General features: G+C 46.5%; 1 protein-coding gene across 1 annotated transcript in view; it reads left to right on the top strand.

Annotated features, from left to right (window-relative positions):
- Positions 1-295: 295 nt before the first annotated feature.
- EPAS1 (endothelial PAS domain protein 1) overlaps positions 296-20,377 on the top strand; it is an 84,196-nt gene continuing 64,114 nt past the window's right edge. The window contains exon 1 of the mRNA XM_081068703.1: positions 296-882. Coding sequence (XP_080924829.1) covers positions 857-882 — 26 coding nt within the window. The 5' untranslated portion in view covers positions 296-856. The remainder of the gene's footprint in view (positions 883-20,377) is intronic.

The following is a 20,377-nucleotide window of genomic DNA, read 5'->3' as shown; positions in this document are numbered from 1 at the left end:
CCCTCCCCGGCGCGCAGTCCCACCTTGCTACCCGCCACCCTGCAGCCCTCATAAACAACTTCTGCAGCAGCGGAGGGAGGAGGCGGGGAGGGCCGGCGGCGGCGGAGCGGAGCGCCGGGGGAGGGGGCGGGCCGAGGTCAGCGCGGAGGCTGAGGCCGCGCCTCTCCATTGGCCAGGACGCAGTGGGCTGCCCGGGCGCGCGGCGCAGCACGGGCGGGGCCTCCCGGAGAGCGCCCGCCCCGCCCCTGCGCCCACGCCCCTCGTGCCCTCCCCCGAGTGGGCCGCCGCAGGTTTTAAAGCGGGAGGGCCGCGGGGGGAACTAGACATTCGGGAGCAGCCCGCGGCACTGCTCCGGCGTCTGCTGCGGTCCCGCCTCGCTGCTCTGAGCCGATCGTACAATCCTCGGCAGTGTCCTGAGACTGTATGGTCATCTCAGCCACCGCGCCCGCCCGGCCCCAGACTCTTTCAACTGCCGTCGTTAGAGTCACTTTTATTTTTTACTTTTTTTTTTTTTTTTTTGAAAACCCAGGAAAGTGGCTGCTTTTCGAAGAAGAAAAAGAACTTCGGTCCCTTTTCGCTCCCCTCGTTTTTGCGTTTGACAGCCTCCTCCCACTCCTTTCCCTGACCCCGCCTCCCGGTGCAGGTTCCTCCCTGTCACCTTTCTCCACCCCCTTTCCCCGCACCTAGCCAGCAGCCCGCAAACTGGCACCTGACTGTGCGGGGCTCTCGAGCCTGTGAGCACTTAGGACCATTAACACGGGCCCGGACCTCAGGGAGTGGGAAAGCGCCAGCAGCTGCAAACCCCCGCCCGCCAAGGAACCCAGGTGCTCGGCGTCTCAAAAGGGCCACAGCGGCAATGACAGCTGACAAGGAAAAGAAAAGGTAAAAACGCGCGTCCGAGCCGGCTATGGAGCTGGTCCGAAGGGGTGTTTGGGCTTTGTGGGGCCGGCGCGGTTGAGAGCAGCTAGGAGAAGAGTTCGGAGAGGTCCTTGAGGCTCGAGGATCGGTTTGGAAGGTTTCGAGGGGGGAGAGCAGGTGCCCCGTCTGGGGACGCGGTGCTGCAGCTTCGCGGTGGAGAGTTCTGCGGCCCGAAAGAATCGGGAATCAGAGCGTGAAACGAGGCCAGGAGGCCAAGGGAAATGGCCCTGCAGGTCGGAGGTGCTCCCGGGGTACCTTCCAAAATCTCCCCTGTCCCTACCCCAACCTCCCGCGGCCAGCAGGTTGAAATGTCTCTAGGTTGATTTAACTGAAGTCAACTTTCGATTTTCTTAAGTCTCGCATGCGGGGCAGCATCCACACCTCTTTTACTCCGGACTTTTCGGGTCGGTCCAAATGAATTGCTATGCCCTTTGTGCGCCCCAACGGACAAGGGGTCGGAGGCGGAACGCGACGCTGGGACACTGCCGGACGGAGGGGCCCGGACGCAGCAAAAGGCCCCATTCCGGGTCTCCAGACCCCACTGACGCTTAGAAAACCCCCTTCCTGATCCCGCACCTTGACTCCGCGGGAGAGTGGGTAGTGGGCGGGGCTGCTTTGCGGGGGTAGTAGGTGTCTTGGTGGCAGCGAGGGGATGGCGGCAACGGGCGTGTTTCCCACCCAAGAGGACAGAGAAGGGCAGCCGCGATCTGCCTGCCTGCCCTTGCCAAGCCTCCAGGCACTGTGTGAGAAGCAACTCCGGCCAACTCTCACTGCCCTCCCGCCCCCTCCGGGCGGCTCCCCGCCCGGCCCTCTCCCGGCCGGAGTGAGAGTGCTCCGCGCGGCCGCGCAGACGGGAGGACCGCGTCTCTTCCCGAAGTCGTGCGCTGCCTGCCGCCTGGCACCCCACTTGCGTTATCTCCACCGGTGCTGCCCCAGCGGGCTGGAACTTTCAGCCCCGAACTCGGCAGAGGCTTGGCAGGACTCGGGTTCGGGGAGGGGGGGTTGGAATTGAACGCGGCCGGCCAGCTGAACAGCCTGAGCCTCAGGAGATCAGCTGGGCGGCTGTGAGCTGGTGCGGAGACCCCGGACCCAGCCACCAAGAGAGGAGGTGACTGGCCTCGAGCTGGGGGCCCGAAGAGCTCACTCAGGGTCAGTGCCGATTTGCTCTAGTCTGACGTCCACTGAGAGAACGGAGCTAGAAACTGTGTATCCTCTGGTCGAAAGCCGCAGTTCCCACCTCGGGGCACCGATAAGGATTTGATAAAACCTCGCTGGTGTTCTGGCAGGGAGCCCTGGCCGTCCGTTCTCTGATCGATGGGGGGAAGGGACTGAGCCCGACTCCCCCCTTCCCGACCGCAGGCCCCTTCCCGCGTCACTGTGGCGCCCCCAGGCCTGAGAAGGGTGAGCGAACCTTGGCCCAGTCACCCAGGGCCCTGAGACTGTGCCCCCGGGGGACTCTAGCCCTGGAGTCCTCTGTCTTTGAAGGGCAGCGAAGCAGGAAAGAGACTTTAGGATTCCATCGCCTTTTGTAAAACCAACGTAACCTGCATCATAATACCAATAATAAGGACCGAACAATCAAAAAACAAAGTTACAGTCAGCTCCTCTGCTCGAGCTCCGGGCTCGGGAGCCGGCGAGGGAACTTTTTCTACGTTTACAATTGTGATGCCTATTGGTGAATGTCGCAATCGCAGAGGTGGGGCCTGACGGTAATCTTGAAAGATGTGTGAAGTGTCAGCTTCTCCCGTGCCGCTCAGCGCAGGTCCTGTGCTATTATGTATATTAATCGTTGCAAGAAACTTGAGAGCAGAGGAAGAATTATTTCGACAAGCCCGCCTGTAGTGCCTCCTTCGTTAGAGGCAGAGGGAGCCGGAATGGGAGCAGGAAAAAAGTGGGATAATCAGACTCCGAATTATTTGTGAGAGCGGCAGGTTGAAGAACGACTGCCAGCATTGCCTGCGAGTAGCCTCGGTGCTCAGTGGGTGCTACCGCCCAGTGTGACTGCCCTCTGCGACTTGCCTTGATTTCTTGTGTTGCAGGCTGGCAGGGCAAACGCGAGTCCCTCAACCATCGAGAGTCCCTGTAGGGGTTGTCCAATTCCTATAGGGCTAATTGTTTAAAGACATTTTTGCTTTTCGTGTCTGGCTCTGTTTGCTGGCTGCAGGCTCCTTGCAGGACAAAGGTGTAATTAAAATAGGTGAACCAATACATTGAAAGGTGGTGTGACATGTAAGTGGTTGTCCTTAGTTTTCCCAGAGTACCTCACAAGTGCAGTGTGTCCCCTGCCAAGGGGGCCTGTCGGTGATGATTCTGTGCATTAGTTGTCAAGAGTTGTAATTCTTTTGGTTCAGCAGAGCCATTTCTTCCCCCAGATTCAAGATGCATGGAACACTTGTAATGTTCCTTTCAACAACAGCCCTTCAAGAAGTGGGCAGGATCATTTTGTTCCCAAATGTTCATGTGTTGATGGGTAGATTAATGTTTAATAATAAAGAGTTTGCTTTCTAAGAGTTGGCTGTCTGGCCTGGATAGAGGGTGTGAAAGTGTACTTTCTGGTAGTAGAGGGCATTCCTGGTGATATCAGAGATGGTCAGAAACCAAAGCTTGATAAGGGTGCTGCCCTTGCCCTTCTGCACTGATCTGTCAGAAGTGAAGTAGAGGCCTCATTCATCAAGATTCCTGATTCTATAAAGAGCTAGAAAGTGTCTGGGTTACTCACCTCCCGATATGACAATTTCTGAGTCCCTTCCCTGGAAGACAAAAAAGTCTGGAAGTTTTTAGGTACTGTGGGGAACAGAATGGTTCGGGTAAATGTAAATGAGATCCTTGGATAATCAGGGATCAAAGTCCATTCCCAAAGCCAGACCCAGCTCAGAACACTTTCTGGAAGGCTTAGTGTGGGGCCAGTGGTGGAAGGAGTCAGAAACATCTGGATCAGAAGTTTTCAAACTATCTCCTCCTCCCCCTGCCAGCTGAACATATTTGTTCCTCTGCTAAAATAAAACCAAAGTCCATCTATTTTCAGTACTGAAGGCAAAAATATTGCTGGACAGTTTTTCTCAATTTAAGTATATTTTCTATAAATACTCCTTCAACATTTGATATTTGTTTCTGTTGCATTACCAGGATTCAGGGATGATAAGGAATTCATGTAACACATTATAGGTTCAGATAGTTAAATTTTTAATTCATACAGCTTTCGTGAAATTCAAAAGAATGCTGTGGCTACAGGTTTTTTCAGTGTCACTAATGGGGAGCTTAGAATTATTTTATAAGGGACTGTGGAAATTATCTAGTCAAACATTTCTCTTTCTGGATCAGGAAACTGAGACCCAGAGTAGTTAAGTGACCTCCAGTCACAGGGATAGTTATTGCTGGTGAGAATCAGAACCCTGGTTCATTACTTTCAATTAAGTATGTATTTTCCTATAATTGACAGAATAGTACCCCCAGCCTGGAAATGCCTCTAGACAGTGAGAATGAGTCCCAAAGGATTATAGTGCCCCACCCGCCTCCCTAGCTCTAAACACTGAACCTTGCAGAAAGGAGACTTGCTTTTCTAGATAATTATAAAAGACTTCAGGCTGTAGACGGAGTAATTCTGTTTGCTTTTGGCAAAAAAGGAAGTAGAGTGGGTGCCGGTTCCAGTATCTGTAAACTTTGGGAAGTATGAATTCATTGCTTTAGTGCTTTTCCTTTATTTCACTTAGAAAAAACATTAGTTATATATGAACCTCATTAAACAAAATCAAAGCAAGGACTGTTCTCCAGTGGAGCAGATTGCTTTGTGAAGTAGAGAACTCCCTGTCAGAGGAGACATTCAAGCAGCTACTAGATTGATTCCTATACTGAGTGAGGTGACATTTTCATTAGGAGTGAAAAGCCTGAGACTAAAACTGTTTAACGAGCTTTGAATATAAATCAATCTCTCTCTCTCTTTCTCTCTCTCCCCCCCCCCCCCATCCCTATCCCTATCTTTGTCTCTGTCTCTGTAGGATGATACTCAACTTTCTAGGAATCTACTGTATAAAATGTTTACAAATAGAAGGAACCAAATTAGATCAATCTTAGTGTGCTCCAGGATTTTAGCCCAATACATTTGAAAATATTTGCTATCAGTAAGTATCTCAAGATTTAGGATTTTCCACATCTCAGGAAATCTATCCAGTAGTATTTGCTTTTTTGTATTGTCCCCAGTCCTGTCTGAAACCCTCATAAGTTTTCCACTTTAGCCTACTGAATCTTTCCTTTAGCTTCTAGTACTTACCATCGCTGATTCATCACAACAGGTAGAGTGTTTCCTAATATTGTAAAGTTAGCAACGTGTGCTTACTGGGCCCTCAGTACCCTTTACCCCCGCATTCCCCCATACCGTGTTCACATCACAATATAAATAAGACAACAAATGTGCATTGAGCATCTAGTCCTACTCTGGATAAAATACTGGAGAGGGGACGAAGAAACAGAGGATGTGGTGCTTGTCTTCAAGTCCCTTAGTTTGGTGGGTGGGTGGGGGAGGGGAAGACACACAAGGAAGCTTAACTAAAAATATAGGTAGCTAGCAGCTTACAAGTGACTTTTCTGTTGGGATCAAGTCTTTTGAAGCTAAAGATAAGAAGCTCTTAGCTTTTCAGGCAATGGTAACCATTACACCAGTACACACAATTATTAAAAAGCATTGTGTGTGTTTGGGGGTGTGAGAGTTGGTTCATAGTTTTCCCTGTAATCACCCAGGGTAGGTCCTGACCACCATCATAAAGACTGGCTCTGAGGGAGGGGTCAAATGTGAGTAGGGGGTAATGAGAGGAAAGAAAAAGTGGAGGGTTCAAGAGTATTTCCCGTCCTATATTTTGACACCAGTCAGACAGGCCCCCAACTTTGTATGTTTGCTGTTCTCTACACACTTGCTTTGGGCAGAGAGGGAGGCATCTAGTAGGGCTCCAAGAGTGATAGGGCTGCAGGTTCTTGTCCCACTGAGGATAACAGTGGAGACAGCTATGGCTCCAGGAAGGCCAAGAAGGGAGAGGGAGTTTCTTACCCTACGCTTTGTGAAGAGGCTTCTGTGAGCCTCTGAAATTCTGTGGAAGGGATGATGTATATAAGCATTTTTTCCCCCCTGATGGAAATATGTTCGGCTCTCAGTAGCCTTTCAAAGGCTCTAGGATCTGGAAAAGGTAAGCCCTGGCTCTTAGAGGATGTTGGTGACTGCCGTACGTTTCAATATCTTTCTGTTCAGGTCCCAGACGGTTCCTAAGTTTTTCTACCAGTGTCTCTCACTGTCATAGAGATAGGGACGGAGATTGGTGTTTGCATCTAGTAAAGATACCGTGGTGCAGCTTAACCTTACCTGTACCACATGTCTCCCATCCGTCATGGAAGGAAGGGGAGCCGAGGGCCCTGCACAGGGTTAGTTCTGGTGTGATTCATTTCGTTACTGCTGCGTAAAATGGCCGTGAAAATTTATCCTTACATTTTCCATCTTCCTCAGTTATTTGAAGGTCTTTTTATACACTAGGAATGTGTGTGTCCTTAGTAAAAATCATATATGCGGTAGGATGAAACAAAAAAAACAACCCAAACACTTAGTCATATTTGTATAGGCACTATTCTAAAAATTTTATATGGATTAACTCTCTTAATCCTCATAACAACCTTGATGAGATAAGCATTATTATTATCCCCATTTCACTGATGGGAAAGCTGAAGTATAAAAAGGTGAACTGCCAAAGATCAAATAGGTAGTATGGGTGGAGCTAGGATTTGAACAAGGCAAGGTATCTCCAGAGTGTCTGCTCTTAACCACTGATCCATACCACCTTACTTTCCCCAAGATATCAATAAAGTAATTAATATTCCTGACTCATGGTAAGTACTCCATAAATGATAACTGCTTTTGTTTTTGGATTTACAGTTATTATAATTACTTTTCCCTTTTGTGACTGACTCATCACTTGCATTGCACCTCACACGTAGACAGGGATTGAAGATCTGAAAGGTGGAATTGGCAATCTTGGAAATTCTTATTTTTCATGAGTTTCCCTCAACTCTGGCAGGAGATGGTTCTCTCCTGCCCCAAAGAAGTTCAAAGCTTTCCACCTCCCACCCTTCACTGGTGGCAAGACTTCAATAATTACTTTAGCTTTCGGACTCCATTGTGCAGAAGAACCTGTTAGAAGTCTTCCTCTGTGGCTTCTGAAGAACCATCTCCAAATCAAGATGCACAAGACTTCCTCTGGTTCTTTTGATCTTTTGAAATTGCCAGCACAGGAAGGAAAGAATGGATGGGGGGATAAAAAAGAGCTATGACCATTGCAATAATAATACGTTGCATTTTTATAGAGCCCTTTCTCTGATGAGCGCCAAGCTTTCGCAACCATCACACCTTTGACCTCTGCACTGTGAACCTAGAAGGGCCTCCTGAGTTGTCCAAGTGCCGTAAAACAATTGCACTGACACATATCATAGCACCGTATGTATGGTATCCATGCATGGGTACACGCCATTCACAGTATCTGTGATTTTTTGAATAGAGATGGGTGTAATTTGGTCCCAGTTGTCTGGTCCTGCAATTGGAAGCTACAGAACTGACCTGCCAGCATGAAATAGAGAAGAGTGGCAGGGCCCTTGAAGATCGCTGGAGCTGAGGAAACAGGTGCGGAATGGACCGGCATGTGATCTACTTCTAAGTGGCCTCCATTTTCCCCTAATTTCTCAAGAGATACTGGTTCGCTTGACTGCCTTAGGGTGTTTCTAGGGACCACGAGTACATCAGCAAAAACTCTTATTATAGCACATCACCACCTGAAACATCATGTATTCCCCCGTTTTTAAAATGGAAAAATTCTTCAATTTTAAAGTTACAAGTAACTTCTATGCAAGATAATGACTCTGGGAAGCAGTTCCTTTTTTCACATGCAAAGGTATTTCAGAAAGGGTGGGTGGGCTGTCAGTAAGGAAAATGACCCCCATTAAAAAATATGTTTATCTGCCATTCACCCATCTGGCACTTTCCCAATTCTGCAGAGCCATGGAAGTGGATTGTTAGAACTCTATTTTTATATTCCTCAAGTGACTTCCTGCCTCCCCTCTCTGTGGCGCCCTCCAATAGAAAAATAAAACTTGAGAGAGGTTAGTGCTAGGAATCATAACAGATTAGGGATCTTCTTGGGTTAGGCTATGTAATAAAACACATGAGCAGGAAAATGACTCCATCGTGGTTTACTCATGATTGTGACGCTGGTGGTTAACCCCGCAGCCGTGTTTGCTGCCTGCAAATGCTGGGGGTATAGCCAATATTATAGTCTTTTTAGAAATTAATCAACTCTAACAGCTTTAGTGAGGACACATGGGCTTCACCTAAGACAATTCAGAAGCATTTTATAATTCCTTTAAAATACATCAATGGAAGTGTATGATTATTTTTTGGTAGTAATCATTTAAATCACTGTGTTGTGTATCTAGCCAGACGGTGCTCTCTCTGTCTCTTGATGTCGTATTTATATTAATAAAATACACATATTTTCTTCTTGATAAAATTTTCAAATTGTCACCGCTTTGTATAAGATTTGTCCTGACTGCCTCGGGGTAGGGGGCAGAGGGAAGGAAAGGCAACACATTAAACAAAGTTGATGTCTGGGAAACTGAATTGCTGAAAATAGCGAGTCGTGCCATATGCCGTGAGACCTAGAACTGGGCCCAGGTATCCCTGGTGAGCTGTGGCCTCTATCTACCACCTTGGGCTCCTGTGACAAGGTAATGAAGACGCAGGAGCACAGAGGGGATGACTCAAACTTTAATACTAACTATTCTCATTACTAATGAGTAATTACAGCAAATATTTACAGGCCTCTTTTCCTACCTTTACGACTTCCTGTTGCTGAAGCACTTTGGAGTATTGAGAAAGATAGTCCTGGAAAAATACGTCATACACTGTTGCAGGAAAGAGTGTCTTTAAGCACACACACAAAATCAATTGCTTGGGTCTGTTTATGAATTCCATGTGCAAACAACAGAAAACAATGATTGTGAGGGGCTGGCTGATTGAGCATCTATTCTTTGAACTTCCAAACAAAATTTTAAAAATCAAGTCTGGATTATTAACTCTATGAGAAAATGGGTCATCCAGTGTTTAATGATACTTTTAGAGAGTATTCTAGAAATAATAGGAGTGTGCAAGTTTGTAAAGTACAATTGTGAGTGAAAGCACAGGTCATTGGATAAACACTGTTTCATGAACCTACAACCTCTACAATATTTTTCTGAATGAAAAGTCTTGCTTAATGGAGTCAATCAGGATGTATAAAATATGCCATGTGGGGGATTCAGGGAGTTAGAAGAATATCATTCACTTTATCAAGATTCTAGAATAAATCCTGATAATGCTCATGTCCTTTTATGTGGTTTAAAAAGCACTCCAGTGAAATTGCTTTCTTCAGTAAAAGTCTGTAAACCACGGTCCCCTTGTATTTCTCTCCTACTCTTCCAGGAGTTCTCAGTGCTATTTTAGAATGGCAGCCTTCACTCGGGCACTGGCTGAGGTTGATGAAGCTAATTTTGGTGTCCAGGGTAAAGGGAGAGAGGAGTCACCTGCAGAGCCAAAAGGGCTTTCTGGTGCTTGGATTTGGAGCACCGTGGTGTTACCGGACACACCACATTTCACCTTTAGAACCTTTATTTGTGTGCTTGCACAACAAACGTTTACCTAGATATTAAGATAAGAAAAGTATGAAGGTCACATTTCGCTGGTGACAAGGGAGCTTCTATAAATGTAACCATATCACCGTGCAGCAGGAGTCTGTCTTTTATTCTATACCCGGGACTTAGGGGACTTAATGGTGGGTGGGGCCTGGGAGCCAGGCAAGGCCTTTCCCAGTTTTTTGGCTTCTCTGCATGTTCTGGCTAAACCGACATGCCCCTCCCATTTGGTAAGGCCCTTTGGGGTGGCCAAGAAGGGAGGTGGAAATCCTAGTCCACTTTGTGCTCCCCCCCACCCCACGCCATCCCCGCCCCCTACTCCATGGAGCCTCCTGCTATTCCATGGACATTAGTGCCCAGTGCATTTTCCTGCTGTCTGACCATCTAGGAAGCAGTCTGGCTGCTAAAATAGCTTTCCTGCCTCTCAGAAGAGGTTTGCAAGGTTCCAAGAGTGCCCCTGTTTTAGGCAGAGCACAGAGAGTCTTCAAGGTGGGAAAGGGGTTCCTTCTGTGGATTTGAGTGTTTCCTTTAAAGATCGGCAAGAATTAGCTAGACACACTCAGAGCCTGAATGAAGACACAGATCCTTGGCCCAAGGGCAGCCTCCAGGGAAGCGGGAGTTCCTCTCACTGATTTTAAGGGACCCCATCCTAGCTCTCTCACCTTGTTCACCATCACCCCACATGTCTCCTAAGCTCCAAAGATGCAAACTTCCTCCCTCCGCCCCAAAGGGTACCCTGCGTAGTGTTCCCACCTCTGTTCCCTCACCCTAGTCCTTTCATCTTGGAGGCTCCTCTCCTCTCTTTCTGCTCACATATCTCCCACTTTCTTAGCGTGAGGCCAAACCCACAACTCCTACAAACCCTTCTGTAGTAATTCCCACACTGGCACCTCCCCCTCCACTTGTTTCTAACTCTTGCTTATGTTTGCCAAAGAGCCTGCCTGATTATATTTCCTTGTTATCAAATGACATTTTATGTGTTTGTGTCTTCTCAACAAGAGTGCATGTTGCTCAAGGGCAAGGATATCTAATTTTCTGATGTGCCCTGTAAAACCTGACATATTTTGAGTCCCTAAAATCATAATATTTATTTATTTATTATTATTTTTTAATGGCATCTTCAGAGTTTACCTTTGAGCCACTGCTTAATTTTCACTTGTCTGATTGCATCGTACAATTCACAAAGTGAGGTATAGGAGTGTGATATTGTGATTTATAATAAGAAATATATATCTGGATTTCATCCCATTTCTGGCACAGCTCCTAAAACCCTACGAATTTTCTCAATTTAAAAAAAAAAATCAGGATTGCTTTGTTGTCTTTTGGGTCCTTGGAAAGCCTGCCTCTTGGGCTTTCATTCCTTGTTGTTTTCATTCCTATAGATTTGAGCCCTTTACTCATTATTTTTGGAAAAGAAAAAATCGAGGGGACCACTGGCAGGTCTTGGTGATAAATGATTTTACATCAAAGGCAAACCTGAGGTTAGTATTATGCCAATGCTTCACTTCCAGAATGCCCAATACACTAAGGCAAGGACCAGCCAAACAATAAAGTACTCCAGCTTAACCTCAAAGTTAAAAAGCCAGGTGGGAAAGCGTGTGCGGGAGAACCCGCGCTCTCAGCTCAGAAATCCACTTCCCTGGGGGGCCCTCCTCAATTAGCAGCACATTGGTTACCCCTGGGTTTATATGGCCCTCAGTCTATGTTTTATTATTTGTGTGGTGCTTTTACAACTTGCTTCTGAGTGGTGTGTGTGTGAGAGAGAGGAAGAGAGAGAGAGAGAATCTGTCCCTGATCACCACTTAGGTGGGAAGCCCTCCAAGGGCAGGGACCCAGTCATCCTTTTCTGTTCTGTCTTCCCACAGCACCCAGAACAGAGGCCTACATTTGGGTGCCCAATAATTGTGTATGAACTCGTAGTTCTATGTCAGAAACTACGGGAGCTTAGTGCAGAGGCTGAGAGGCACAGGCAGGAACCTTTTCTCAGATCAACTTCCCCATCCTCCTGGTCACCCACCGTGCATGTAGTAAGGTGGGTGGGGATGCTGGCATCATCACTGTGTGTAAAAATTGGTAGGTTTCGTTCCACATTCAGGTGCCATGCCATGCAGTGTGGTCACGAAGAGGCATTAGATGGACTCTGTACTCAGGAGGCGTATAGTCTAGTTAGAGAGTCGAGAAATACCTAAAATTATTTGTTTAAAATATTGCAAAATGGTTTAGTGACGGGTGCCCTCGGCCCATATTTAAGATATCGCTATCTTGTTAGATAGTCAAAATTAGCTCAGATAAAACGTGAAGCAAACAGTGGAATTTTGGTAGTAATTTGTGAGAGTGAATTGCGTAAATAGATCTTGTGTATTATGAATCGATAGAAAGAGGGGTGATCAGCATAGATTAGAGGGAGGTTTCATGGAGGAGCAATAAGATCTAGGTCTTGACGATTAGGTGGACTTTGGATGGGCCAGTGGGTATGGGATGTTCTAGTTGGGGTGAACCACTTGAGTCAAACGAGGAAGGAGGAATCAACAGGGTGTGCAGGCAAGGGCTGGTGAGCGGTTCCTTCCAGGACTGAGTCTGGAGCTCTGTTAGTGGACAGGCTATGAGGACCAGGCCCGGACGGATGTTTGGGAAGTTGAGGGACAATCCTCTCGGAGTCACGGAGTCACGTTGCGATGGAATCTTTGGGCTGCCTTGGGGCTACAGGAGCAGTGCATGCCTCTCTTAGGAATTAGTGGAACCTGAGGGAGCTGCTCAGGGCACCTCCATTAACTTCCAGCCAGGAGCCTGGTTCTAGTGTGAGCACCAAGGGGTGGTTGGAAGAGGCCATTATTATTTTTTATAAGAATGACCTCAAAGGCTGAAAATGTCCCCCTATTTCCCTTAGGAAATCGCTCACCTGAAAATGCCTGAATTGATGTGGAACATATTTCTTTGTGGACTGTACCACTCCTCAGGGTAATAAATGTCTCCCCGTGTGCAGAGGGGGAGCTGGAAGGAGATAGTTTACCATATTGTAACAAAGAGTCCTTGGGGCTCTGGGGAGGGGTGCAGTGACCCTCATCCTGTGCTCTTGTTTGGATGGTAGTCTTTGTCCCCTTGATTATTTGCTAAGGACTCTCATTCTAGCCCCTCTTCCCCTTTTCCAGATTCTAGGTTTTTTGAGTCTGATCATTGTAGAAAGATAGAACAGTCCCTTTGACACTCCACTATTTGTAGAGAGGCGGCCTAATCTAAGTCAGATCACTCCTTTTGTCATCTTTACTAATTGTTCGTTGCATGCCCTGTGGAGCAGTGCGGCAGAGCTGTTCCTTGGACTTCTGCTTTCCTGTGATGTGGCTTCACCATTCCTTAAAGCCCGAGCTCTGACTTTCTTGGCCCGATGCTGCCAGAAGAGACAGAAAAAGGAGCCATCTTTCTAGGGTCACCTAGGTAGGGCAGCTGGGGCTTTTCCCCTCCTCCAGCAGGTCTAACCTTTCCCCTAGAGGTATTTAGAAGCAGTTGAGGTCATGGCTGGACACTCATGAGCAGGGCTTTGGCCAGAGATCCCGAATCACTGGAAAAGATCCCACACCAGGGACCAACAAAGGCCAAGAAAGTCACTTTAGTGCACCCTGTCCTGTGGTACTTCGAGGGAGGCTGCAGCTCCTGAACACTCTTGGCTTGGAATTTAATCTCATCATGATACCTGAGTGTCTCCTCTCATTCCTTTTCTATCCCCTCAGTCATCAGTACATGGTTGTAGAACTGGGAAACTGCTGCCCAGCCCAGGCAGGATTGTTTTATTCAGTGGTGTGCTCAGTAATCATTTAAATGACTACTCTGTGCAGGCTGCTGAATGTTGGGCCTGAGCCCAGAGAGGGGCCCCTGGAGTCAGGTGGAAGGGGCTGCAGGGCCCAGGTTGCCCAGCCCAGACACAAGGCTGCCTGGGGCTGTGGGCATCTCCCAGGAATCTGCCTCGAGGAGGTCCTAAGAAACCCATAGGCCGGAAAGTGGTGTTCACTCAAATCTAGCCAAAGCTGAAAATGTGAGTGTAACATCTACCTTCCTACAGCCGTAGGTAGGTAGGCCTCAGGAAGGCAAAGGAAGGTGACCTAACCAAGCTAATCTGTGACTACGCCATTACGGTGTGAAACCTGTGAACTTACCTTGTTTTGTTCGTTTCCTTTCCAAAGTAAAAGTTCCTTTTGAAAAATTCCAACTTTGTCTCTGCTGAACTCCTCGCAAACTGTTTTCCCCCACCTGGGTGTGAGGTGATGGGACTTGGGCACACTTGGGGGTGATGTGGTCACTGCTGTCCCTGGCCGGCTTCAGGCCTTGGCGTGCTGAGATGACCAGGAACCCTGATTCCTTCTTTTCTGAGCCATTCACTTGAGCACATTAGAAACCATTTTCCATATTCAGATCGACACAAACCTTGTGATTCTGGGCCACCTGCAGCTCCTCGTATGAGTTCAGATATTACAAGGGTAATGACGCTAGCATAATTCTCCGTGAGTTAGATCTTCCTGGCCAACACAGAGTACATGTTTATTTTGGAAAGGGACAAACTTTCACCCACTTGAATTCCTTTGCCTTCAAAATTAGTGTCAGGGGGGAGCATTTCAGATCTTGCTCCCCGGCATATGTTGTCAGTTTGGCTCAAATAAACTCATAAAAATTCTCAAAAAAAAAAAAATTAATGTCAGGGATTGACCACAAGAGTTGCGTATTTCTTAGCCTTTGTCTTGCCAAACAGATTATACTCGTAAATGCTCCCAGGGCCACCCTCACTGCTTTTGTGTCCCTGGCAAAGCCTGCCTGCACATGAGGTTCAAAGGAGTACTCAAAGGCTCTAGGAATGAGAAAGACTGTTCTAGATCCTTTTCTGACGTGTGTAACTTAGAACAGGTCATTTAACCTCTCTGCATGTTTCCCATTCCTAAATGGGGGTTAGACACACTAATTGCTTTCTAAGAGGAGTATTCTGAGGTTGGAATGAGATAGAGTTTCAATAGAGCCATGCATTTTAAAAGTATATTACATTTTAGAAATCTTCTTGTAACCATTATATCCATAGAAAGACCTTTGAAAAGTTTAAAGTACAGACCATTAAGGCACCATTATTAACAAGCCCAGCAATATAATCATTTGGCACATCATTTGTTGGAGTGGTTTGACTGCACTTGGAAGGGAGTCTTAGGAGAATCTAAAAAGTGCTTTTTCTCAGGCCTTTAAATTCCACCCCACCCCCACTTCAATCCCTGCCTGAGCTTTTCAGGATTATGAGCCCTTCCCAATAGTGATTTCAGGATATGAATTATATTTTCCCCATACTCTGACCAAGAGACCAAGGAACCCTCCTGGACTCCTGAAAAATGGCATGACCTTGAGTGTGCCCTTTCCATGCCTGGCTTGTTCTCCCCTCACCTGTGGAGAGAGAGGGCCCATGCCAGCTGCCATCCTGTCATGAGTGGCAGTTTGCCCTTTGATTTAACACCCCCAAATCTCTAGACCTGATGGGCTATATCCATATTAGATCTGCTCTGGTCCACTTGTTGCTCTGCATCTTACATGCAAGACCTAATTGTGGGCTCCCGAAGGGACTAAGTGCCTGGCCCAAAGTCATTACGAGGTCAGACCACTTTACTGAGAGATCTAGAAATGAGGGGCAGGATGATGCCTCGAAGAATACCTGGGCCTCCTGGAGTTACTAGAAGTGGGAAGAGGCTTTGGGGAGGAAGGGTCTGGCTCTGCAGCACAGTGACCGTGAGCCTTGGCAGGTCACTCAGCTCTGGCTTCAGACCCATCACCTGCAGCATCCCTAATACCTCTTGTCCGTGAGTTTGCCCTTCCCTCAGCCCAAGCCGAGGCAGCCAGCTGACTTGGGCTTTAGGTCTCAGCTTAAATATCACCTCAGGGAAGGCGTTCCAGACCTCCCTCAGTTAACCTCCATCCCTCCACTTCTGGTCTCCTTTGTTGTTGTTGTTTTTTAACAACACTTCCTACATGCTGTAATTTATTTGTCTATTGCTCCCCTCTAGTCTGTAAACTGCTTGAGGGCAGCGACTGTGCTGACCCTCTCACCAGCATATCCTTCATGTCTGTGGCAGTCCTTTGCACATATTAGATGCTCTTTAAACACAGGGTAAGGAAAATAATGAATCCAGGGTTGCTGGGTCTTCGTCTTCAACTCCGCATTTGTTGAAGACTCATTTGTTCAGTGTTTATGTTTTCCCCAAAGCTCATAAGGTATTTTAAAGTAGTTGTTATTCTCATCATATAGACAAAACAACTGAAGCACAAAAATGGCATCCTAAAGCCAGAGAGCGGTAGAGACCATGTTAAGAGATCCCTGCCCCAGCTTCTTTCTACTGACTGGTGGTGTCTCTTCAGGCACTTTCCTCTTTTTTTTCTGTTATGGTGATGTTATTGTTTGTCTTATTTGGCAATGTTTACACCGCAGTGGTAGGGGCCATTGTGTGTTGGTGGCGTCTGGAAATACAACAGAGTCCCAGGAGAATGTCACTGTCGGTCGGTCCTTACCACAATTAGCAATTGTCAGGCCAGGGGTAGTAACTGGGTGGGTGTCATTCTCTACATGGCTGGTCCTGCGTGTTGAAACACCACTGCCTTCTCCTGACAGAGGCGAAGGGGAGTAGGACCACAGCCCCACTTCTGCCTAGTCCCATCTATCCTACCACACACACCTAGGCCCTTTCTGCATGGGACATGTCCTGTTTATGTCCTCTCTAGTGGAATTCCTGTGGCCTGCTGGAAAGGAAAGAGGAGTGCTAACCAGCGGGGTGACTTCTGGGCCTCAGTTTCTCCATCTTTAAAATGGGCCAGTAGGTGGGAACCAGACAAGATTGACTCAAAGATCCCTTCCAGGGTTCTGATTCCATTGTGAAGTACAGTCTAAGTGGAGCCTAGTTCTGACTTGTTTCCAGGTGCTTCCTTGGGGAAAGAAGATGGGAGATTAAAGGTAATCAGTGAGGGGTTGGAGGAAGCCTTTCCAATTCTTCTGTAACTCCCCCCTCTATAAGAGGTTCTGTTAAAGTAGAGAGGGACAGAGACTTGGAAGTCACTATTGGAAGAAGTCACTTGGAAGGACATGGCATGCTGCCAGAGAAAAGGGGCTGGATCCACTTCCACAATAGCAGTGGGACCACCCTTAAGAAGGAAGTGGGTTCAGATATGACAATGTACACTGCCCCGTGGTTTCTACAAAAGGGAACAGCTGTGTTATCAAGAGGGGCAGTGTCTGGTCTCCTAATGTCAGGGAAGAAGGAGGCAGGCTGCTGGAGTGAGAATACCCTCAAGTAGGAGACCTGGCTCCCAGCTCTGACACCACACTGCAGCCTGTCGTGGACTCGTTCTGGGCCTATTTCCACATCTGTCAGATGGCTGCATCAACTGCTGCCTTGCCAATTGGTTTGGGGCTTGGAAAATATGAACTGCTACAAAAGAGGGTTATTACTATTATGATTCATATGTACGTGTCTATATATTAGTGTGTATGTGTATAAGAGAACACGTCTGGAGTGCTCAGTTGATACTGACATGGGATGATTGACATAATCTTGACTCTTACTGAAAAATACTGTCTTTTGATCTGAGGCAGAGAAAGAAAGAAAGAGAGACAGAGAGAGACAGAGAGAGAAGGAGGGAGGGAGAGAGGGAGGGAGGGAGGGAGGGAGGGAGGGAGGGAGGGAGGGAGGGAGGGAGGGAGGGGAAGAGAAAGAAATCGAGAAAGAAAGAGAACTCAGTTAGAAAGCTGGAGGCTTTGAGAGGATCAGGTTTGAAAATTACTGAATGGAGTTACACTGCATTGGGGAGGAGGCGGGTGCACTGTGGGCCAGAGGTGAGTCACGGTGCATGGGTGTTGGGGAGTCACCTTGAAATTGTGCCCAAAAAGTGGAAATATTGGGACTTGAGTTTATCTGCCTTTCATCAGGTACATCAAGTCCTGGATGGCTTCCCGCTGGCCAGAGACCTGCGGTGGACGGCTGTCCCTTGCCGCCCTGGGAAGGCTTTCTGCTGGCTTCAGCCCCGCTGAGCAAAGTCCGCTTGTTCACTGCAGTTCACACAGACTCTTTGCCAGGCCTGCCCAGAATCCTGTCTCCTCTGACTTCCTGTGCTCTTGCATAATATTTCCTTGCTTCTTGAACGGCTGCCCCCAGTGTGGGGGCAGCTCACTGACGCTGCTGGACGTTGAGCAGGATGTGGAGGGAGGGCGGGGATGTGCAAACATCATCCAGGGGTGCTCTGGGCCCTGTGGATTCAGGGAAGGAGGAACAGGGCTCCCCAAATTACCTGGTGGAAGATTGTAGCATAAGGGTAGCTAGGGGAGACGGTGCTAGTGCGCACATAACTCACACACATCCTCATAAGTCATTTCTCCTCTAAAATTATTTTTAAAGTAGCTAAGTTGGTCTCTTCTGATTATAAAAAGTATACATGTCCCCTGTAAAAAGTCGTAGTACAGGAAGCCATCAAGATAAAAATAAAAATCACCAAAATTCCACCACCCAGAGATAATCACTGTTAACACTTTGGTGAACACACTTCTTCAATATAATAAATGTGGATACGTAAGGACAGAATATTATATGCTGTTGTGAAAATGTACTTTGTATACAGCAATATATCAGAATTATCTCTTGATATCAAGGTGCGTAGATTTAATAGAGCTGTAGTGAATTCTACTTATAGATGTATCAAAATGCAGTCCCTATTCATCGATGTGTCCAGGCTCAGAAAACAAGCTCTAACCAGCCTAAAGATTATTCTCCAACTGGAAAAGCAGCATCTCTTCTAGATGCCGGACCAATGTGTTAGTTCTGGTGTCCCAGAAATGACTATGAATTCAAAGGTTTTGTACCCATGTCGACCTTTCTCTAGGCTTAGAATAACTAACATGATTACAGAGAGGAGGCTGCAGGACTGAGAGCTGTCAGAGCTGGGCTGGGTCTCCCAATGTGGCCCATGTGTCTGCTTGAGCAAGAAGCCATTAGCTGGGAGAACGAGTTTGTCTTCTGTGGCATTCCTGTGCCCAAGGTTTCACATAAGCTCCATTTAAAATTTTAATTTTAATCTGAAACTTTGTGACACAATCCATATTTTTTGAAAAGGTACTCTTCTTTATACAGTGTATTCATGATACTGAACACTTTAATGCATATTTAGTATCATTCAGATTTTTTACAGTTGGAAGATCTAAATTTCTTTTTTCTTACCTGAAATAGATGCTATCTGTACAATGCTTCTGACCCATCCCTGAAAGCTGTATATTCATAAGGGTCGTGATGAGCTTTTTCTCTTCCACTGCTAATCGTGGTTGGAAGTGTGGCCTAGATTTACAGTAAATTTCAGCATAGAGATGACTCCTGTGCATTTGGGAGCCAGGTGTCTACAGCATTTGCTTGTTTTCTTTGAATCATTTTAAAGCTGGATTGGATAGTTTTTAATTTAATCAGGAGTTTTAGTCTGAGGCTGGGGCTCATTGCTTGTGGTTGGAAATTTCTTGTTAGGTTTACTTTTGAGTCAAGACAAACTGTTTCCTAGAGCTGTTTCAGACTTCTAAATCAAAAAGCATGATAATGCTAGTAAGTTAAAATACACTTATTGAAAAACTCTCAGACGTCATTTAAAACAAAAATTTGCAATAGAATTTGGCACCGATAGAATCCAAGTATTTTACTCCATTTTGTTTATAGTTGTCTGCTCTCCTGGCAAATAATCTATTATGACAATTTGCATAATTTTAGTCGCTCCTTCAATTTATTCACCCAGGACTCCTTTTTCTAGAATTACTGCCCAGACTGTTATTACATCAAATTCTTGACTGTACTCCTGAGGAATTAGGAGGGCGATGAGAGTTAGAGAGAGGAACGAATATAATCTTTGCCTTCTTACAACGTTTTTGGTATGTAGACATTCAACACATTGATTCTGTAATTGTTCCCTTTCTTGGTCATTACCTGGCTTTGGTGAGGTCTTTGCCATGTGTGCACATTTGGGGAGTGGGGAAAGAGATAGCAAGACTGAATTGGTTCTCAGAATTATGAAACAGGACTTTGTTGAAATTGATACTTCTGTACAGTTAACATGGAGCAGCTGTTGGCATGGCAACCCCTACGTGGAAAAGCACACGCTGCTGGCAGATGACTTTTGCAGTACTCAGTGTTAATCTGATAAATGGCTTTTTTAATAGTAGTTTGTGGGCTAATGGAAAGGTCGAAGCAAACCTTTATTAATGGGAAGAAGGATGGGGATTTTGAAGTCACCGAGTGCACACACTGGAGAGCCACAGCTAAAGTGTCTCTTTTTCACATCAGATATGCTTAGAGCGTGGCAAGCCGAAGCAAATTGGGGATACTGTTTGTCTTGACAGGGTGTAACTGCCATTATCACTTTATATTTCAAGCATGGAGAGGAGTCCTTTTTATTCAAGATGTTTACTTTGTATGAGCGTTTAGGAGCAGTTTAGGTTTACACTGTGGTGCTTTTTCCTTTGGTGGATGGAGGTGGTTAATTACTTCTTTTTTTAATGTTGTGGTAAGTTATATATAACATAAAAGTTATCATTTTAACCATTTTTAAGTGTACACTTGAGTGCCATTAGGTATATTCACATTGTTGTGCAGCCCCTCCACTGTCCATCTCAAGAATGTTTTCATCATCCCAAATTGAAAATAAGCATTAAACAATAACTCCCCATTTCTCAGTTCCCCCAAGCCTCTAGTAAGTATTGTTCTACTTTTTCCATGAATGTGACTGTTCT

This window comes from Rhinolophus hipposideros, assembly GCF_964194185.1.
Source record: "Rhinolophus hipposideros genome assembly, chromosome: 12".
Lineage (NCBI taxonomy): Eukaryota > Metazoa > Chordata > Mammalia > Chiroptera > Rhinolophidae > Rhinolophus > Rhinolophus hipposideros.
This window is presented reverse-complemented; position numbering and strand designations above follow the sequence as displayed.